Source organism: Nicotiana attenuata, chromosome 3, assembly GCF_001879085.1.
Source record: "Nicotiana attenuata strain UT chromosome 3, NIATTr2, whole genome shotgun sequence".
Taxonomy (NCBI): domain Eukaryota; kingdom Viridiplantae; phylum Streptophyta; class Magnoliopsida; order Solanales; family Solanaceae; genus Nicotiana; species Nicotiana attenuata.
The window spans coordinates 43,138,629-43,145,538 of record NC_031991.1 but is presented as its reverse complement, the minus strand read 5'-3'; the positions used below and the strand labels follow the sequence as shown (position 1 = coordinate 43,145,538).

At 40.5% G+C, this 6,910-nt stretch overlaps 1 protein-coding gene across 1 annotated transcript; it reads right to left on the bottom strand.

Annotated features, from left to right (window-relative positions):
- LOC109223614 (polyol transporter 5-like) lies at nucleotides 2,506–6,433 on the bottom strand. Its single transcript, XM_019387996.1, has 3 exons — nucleotides 6,214–6,433; nucleotides 5,140–5,502; nucleotides 2,506–3,984 (listed from the first exon to the last, which is right to left on the bottom strand). Exons 1-3 carry the CDS (start codon nucleotides 6,362–6,364, stop codon nucleotides 2,885–2,887), a joined length of 1,614 nt encoding a protein of 537 aa, XP_019243541.1. The 5' UTR covers nucleotides 6,365–6,433; the 3' UTR covers nucleotides 2,506–2,884.

Sequence of the window (6,910 nt, the reverse complement as noted above, 5' to 3'; positions counted from 1 at the left end):
GAAGTAGGGTCCGTGCTGGAGAAGGAACCGCTGAAGATTCAACTGATGCCGCCCTCGGTATTGAGCGCGACACCGGCGCTGCAGTAAGCCGAGCAATTGCACCAGGCCGACGGAAGGCCAACTGAGGGGCCCTAACGCGGCGTGCCCTCCCTGATCACAGGAAAACAAAGTTGATGAATTGAGTTGAAACAAAGCGGAACAGAAGAAGAAATCAATTTTTTACCTGCCACAGGCCTACGGCCATGCCTCTCCCAGAAAGACGCCCATGTGCGTATCCCCACCGTATGGGGGAGTACGGCCTCGACCCACTCACGTATCCAAGGCAATGGGGCCGGCGGCGACCTGTCGGCTACAAAAAACGATACGAGTTAACGCTCATGATCACAAATCATAAAGAGGGGAAGAAAAGGGAATTCAACCACTAAAGAACTTACGTGCATGGTTCCAAGCCTCTGGGAACCCAGTAGCATCCGCCACCAGATGCCTGGTCCTGATATAAAAGAAGTGCTCGAAAGGGCGAGGGTCGACCTCGTCATCCAATCTCATGACCAGGCCCCTCGACCCACGAGGGCACGCCTGAATCATGGTGCCACGGACTCTCTGGGGTGCGTAGAGACTAAGCACATGCTGCAGCGTGACCTCCCTACGGGCCAATTCCACGTACTTGATGAACATTGCCAACAATTTGTAGAGGGAAGGAGTGAGCTGACCCGGGCACACCCCGTAATAACGGCAGAAATCCACCACCAGCATTGGGAGCGGGATCTTGAACCCAACCTGAAAGGATAGGCGTAAAAAACGCAGTATCCCCTGCGGTCGGTGTGGACCCTCTCCTCGCTTCTAGCGAGAACGATGTCTGCATGGGTGGGAATGACCCCCTGTTCCCGTAATCGGGCCATCCCAATCTCCCCCATTAACGGGGCTTCATCCACCGGTTCCTCTCCACCGTCGACAGTGAAGTCAATCGCCAGACCTCCGGGCCGAGGAACTACCTCGTCAACCGACGGAACTTCTCCGGTCTCTATCTGTTCGGCACCTCCCATTGCCGGAGGTGGCCCTATAACTACCGAAAAATCTATCGGAAGAGCATCGTGGGAAGAACTGCCTGCCATTGTTGATCTACTAAAGAGAAAGGGATAGAATTCGGTGGGCAAGACAAAGGTTATCACAATCAAAGGAAAGAAAGGAGAAGATGAATCAGCAGAACGAAAAAATTTCCTCAGAATCTCTCTCAGATGAACAATGAAGATATGAGAAATGAATGCCTCAACCCACCTTTATAGGCAACATAAATGGCTTTCGCGAAACCCAATAGCCGTCATTAACTGCACGACCAACCGTAAAACGGTTCGGTCCTGCCGAAGCGTGCGTTATTATGACAAGCTCCGCGAAGCGGCTTCTTAGCCATCCGCCGACGTCCCGCCGACAGAATAATCGCAACGGCCTGCGAACGCTGTAAGAATGCGCCGTACGCCTTCAAAATTCTGGACGTGACCAAATACGTACCCGGCGCATACTCATTCTCCACGACCATCGCCATTGTATGAAAGGCTACGGCCATCCCCAATATATGAAAGGCTACGGCCGTCTCTAATATATGAAAGGTTATGGCCATCCCCTTTATATGAAAGGCTACGGCCATCTCTAATGTCTAAAAGGCTCTCCAACATATGAAAGGCTACGGCCATCGCCATTATATGAAAGGCTACAGCCATCTCTAATGTATGAAAGGCTCTCCAATATATGAAAAGCTCTCCAATATATGAAAGGCTACGACCATCTCCAACGTGTAAACGGCTAAGGCCACCGCCGTCAATAAGTCGACCCCCTTATTCGAGTTTTTTCAAATCACAATCGATGAAGTCCGCTCATCGAGCTCGGCCGAAACACGACCTCAATAAGCGGAGGGACTAACTGTATGGGTCAAAATCCGATCTCACGGTAATTAACGGAGTTAATCTCGTCTTGAGCTAATCCATAATTAATAAGTGGTATGGCCACTTATTCATAACAGGATTCGACTCTTGTCTGATTTAATCTACGAGGGCACGACCCATTCATTCCCCCATGGGGATGGAACCTCAGCGTGGCCACGGCCGTTTATTGCTAGCTCACGAAGCTCACATTTATAAATACTAAGAGTGGAAGCCCTAGAAAGGGGCTGCTTCTTCACCACTATTCATAAAAGAGAGAGAGAAGAAAAGAATATACCCATCTTATGGGAAGAGAATACACCATTGTAAGGCTCTGAACCTCTTCATGGAGAGGCAGACCAAACAAATATTATCAATAAAAGCTGTTAAGATTTCTTCTCCTAACCTTGAGTACCTATTTTCATGTTCTTCGCTTGGTCCAATGGATTATTACGATTTACTATGATTTTCCCGTGATTTATTTATATTGTTTTATACTCATAAGATATGTAATAACTTTTGAGCAAACAAGTATCATATATTGTACCTGCGACAATGTTCTCTTAACAAGAGGAAGTATTAAAAAGTATTGTGTGGAACAGTAGGACTTTCAAATTTACTTAACTTTACTAGTTGTTACAACGCATAAAATGGGGAAATTGATTTAGCCAATTCTTTTTTGGAAATTGCTGTCTCCTTTCATAATTCATATAATACTTTCTCACTGAATCTTCTTTTATCAATCAAAAGACATACAATTTCCTTTTCCCGAATTTACAATCTCCACTTATCTACTGGAGTACATATAATATCACTTTTGCCAAGTTTTGTTTTTCCTGAAATTCCATTTTTCTTCTCCCGTAAAGTCGGAAGAGAAAATGTTTGAGGGCATCAGAAATTGACAGAAAAGCCCTCAACTAAAACCCATATTAACAATGTGATCACCCAATTATCATCTATATCTTGGTTTTTTAATTGCTAATGGCTGGATTAATACCCATCTGAATCTGGCCTTTATCGTTACTGTTCTTCTCCGTCTTCTCCGTCATCTTCGCTTCTTTCAGCTCTCTCGCCGTTTTTCTCCAGTTCCAGAAAGTTCCAAACAATGGCTCCATATCTTCTAGAGTCTTCCCTTGTGTTTCCGGCATCAAGGTGAAGAAAAACACCAACGCCACCGCTGCTAATCCGGCGTACAAAAAGAACGCACCGCCAATTGTTATCGCCTTTTCCAGGGACAAAAACGTCATTGACACTACTCCACTTGTTACCCTGTTTACCGCCACCCCTAAACTGCATCCAGTTGCCCGTAGCCTCAAGGGGAAAATCTCCGAACTATAAACCCACGTTATGGGACCCATCCCGATTGAGAAAAGTGCCACGTAAGCCAACACCATTGTTATAGAAAGTGCAATAGCCCAAACTACTTTGTGCTCAGATTGGTCAATGATTGTAAGGCCGGTGGCGAGTAGCATCAACGACAACACCATTCCGGCGACACTTGTTAACAGCAACGGCCGCCGACCGGATTTGTCGAGCATGAATGTGGCTACGAGGATGAAAATTGTTTTGACGAATCCGACGGCTACGGTGGCGAGCAACTTGTCGTGATCGGATTTAATCCCTGCTTTTTCAAAAATTGTCGGACTATACAAAACGACGGCGTCGATTCCACTTGCTTGCTGAAAGAAATGAATTCCGACGCCGGTGAGTAGTATGTGACGGACGGCCGGCGTTGGTGAGAAGATCAATTCGCGCCATACGTTGTCGCCTTTAGGGCGTTTGGGTACTTCAACTATGTCGTCGTTGCAATGTTCCGGTATGCCGGCGGCTTCTTTAATATCGGCGAGTCTTAACTGAGCTTCTTCTAAGGAGTCGGAAGTTTTGTTCAGAACTCGCCTTGCATCGCCGACTCGACCCTGCATCACGAGCCAACGCGGCGACTCAGGCATGGCGAGTACACTTACGGCTAAGAATACTGATGGAACTGCTCCGATTCCAAGCATGAATCGCCAACCCAAGTGAGTTGGAAGTCTTGAAAACGCGAAGTTTGATACATATCCCAGCAATATACCTGTCATTAACAAATTTAAGCACGACTTTAACAGCGTGTTGAAATAAAGGAAATAACACTGTATACCGCCCTCAAAATAATAACAAAAAAAAAGAATATTTTTTGTATATATATATATATATTTCATATGTTATATACAAAATTATATATATTATTTTGGCTAGCAAATATAAACAGTTTATGGCGCAAATTAAAAGTGAGAAAGCCCTTGAAATAATGCATAAGTAGACTTACAGAATAAAGAGGAAATGTACAATGAATATTTGAGGTTTGCACTATAGTCAAGTAAAAGGTAATTATGTACAATTTCTAAAATAATCTAGAAAATAAGACCAATTATATACTACAATATGTTAAATCATAATGTATAATGTAAATAAACTGTAAGTGTATATAGTTAAATTCTTAATAGTATATTAAGCTTTAATCAATTCATCATTTGCATAATTTCCTGTTATCAAAAAAATATTAGGAAATATATAAGTCTGATAATATCACATGGTACCATTAATTTGCTGAAAATAATTTTTTCTGACAACTTTTTACAGGGGACAACTTTATTCATTTATAGGAACTTACTGAATTTATACTGTCAACTTTAGGTTATCGCTATCGCAATAACTTAGACTTACATTAGCTTGTCACACTTACATTTGACCATTTGAATTTCACTCCAATAGATATTATCATGATGCCTTTACGTTACCAAGATGGAGTTTATTAGATTTACCAAGACTTTAAAATCGTAGAAATGTCAATCTTAATATTAATAAATCGAACAGAGTTTAATTCTTATATGCACACTATTAAATTATTTAAAAACAGATTTATAAAAAAAATTAGTTGATGGCACGTAATATATGGAGTACTACAACTGAATAAAGTACAAATCATTTTTACGATATTTTATATAATTTGAATCTTAACAAAACAGTGGAACAGGAAAGCTGGCATATCCGAGAAAATCTCTTCCTCCCTAATATCTCCATATAATATTTTTCTTGTCATCCTGGATTCTGCTGTCAGTTTACATTTATTTTTAACACATGTTGTTGTTTGTCATTATTGACGAAAGAAAACGACAATTTCAACGTAAAACTCAAAGTCCCAAGTTGTAGAGACGAAACAAGAGAGTTAATTAAAATTACCACGTACCTCCATTAATGAAAACTTCCGGGAAGGAGGTGAGAAACCCGCGAGAAGACGCCGGCGAGACTTCGGCTGTGTAAACCGGAGCAACCATGAGAGCGTACCCGACTCCGACTCCGGCAACGAATCGACCCACCATGAGAAATGCATATGTGGTAGCAAAACCCATCAGAAGAGCTCCGGCGAAGAAGATTGCGGCGGCCACAACCATAGTGTACCGACGACCAATCCAGTCGGATGTACGGCCGGCGGCGGCAGAACCAAAGAGAGAGTAGATATTGAGGATTCCTACTAGAATCTCTACTTGGGTATCGGTGATATGGAGGTCTTTCTTAATGTAGATGATGGCTCCACTCATTACTCCAATATCTACATGAACCAAACATTAAATAATAAACAATAAAGCTAATATTTATAAAATTTAAATTTAAGGGTTCACTCTTTAAATTTTACCATTAAGTTCATTACATGACTTTTGAATTTATTTCATATATATATATATATATATATATATATATATATATATATATACCAGTAGGGCCCTGANATATATATATTATTTTTTTTTTAATTCAAAAATGCTAGATTTAATTGAATTGGTTAATTATACGCCACATGCATCCGCAAGGAAGGAAGTCGCTTGAAATGTTTGTTTCCTTGTGCGCAAATTAAAGTTTTCACAATATTTTGTACGTTTCCTTTTCATGCTTTATCACAATATGTTATGCATGAAAACGAATTAGAAGACAAGTTTTCATTAGATTAAAGACATGTGAGGTTTGCTCAGTTGGTAAAGCATCTCCACCCACGTCCGTTATGTTCTAGATTCGAGTCACGCTGGAGGGAAGTGTGGAAACACTATCCTCCCAAACCGGGAGGGATTTTTTTTTAAAGAAAAAACTATAAATGAAGAAAAAGAGAAAGGGATAAACGGAGTGTTAGACAAAGTTCTAAGCAAATTCCATAACAACCTGTTGAATACATGTCCTACAAAGAAATTAAGCTTTGTCCACGGAACATTAATTGTTTTTGTCTTACAAAATACAGATGTAGATAGATGAGAAGGGAGAGAATTCTTACCATAACCAAGCAAGATTGAAGCCAAAGAAGCTAAGAAAGAACAAGCTATTGCATATTTATTTCTTTTTGGCTTCTTTGGAGGATCGAAATCCTGAATACTTGTAGTTATCTGAGGTTGGCCATTATTACTGGCTAGTTTTTCTTCTGCCATGAGAGAAAAATAGATAGAGAGAAGGTTTGTAGAGAGAGTCACACAAGTGTGTATGGTCTTGATCTTGTGTTTATCACAGACCTTTATATAGAAAAGGGCCCCTAAATTTGACCCAATATGATAAATTATTGAGCTTTTGGTGGTCCTTTTTAATTTTGTTTATTGAATCTTTACTTGACTCGTTTTTCTGATGTGGACATTTTCATTTCACATTTAACTCCAACTAGCTCATTGCATATTATTGCTCGTTTTTCTGATGCTTACATCTAGTTTTATGGCTAGTATACACTTAACCACGTACAACTTGATACCATATAGTTTACCTCAGTCCATGACTTAATTATCTAATTCTACCATTGAGCAGAAGAACTATGGTAAAAATTTAATCGCATCGGGTTTTAAACTAATTATTAATTTATGATTGTTAAGTAATTAATAAAATAAGATAGGATATATATTAATTAACTACAATTTAGTGATAATCATATTTATGAAGATATGTGTCGTATATTTATTTAGTTGATGTAAACACTCGTTATGGGTAAA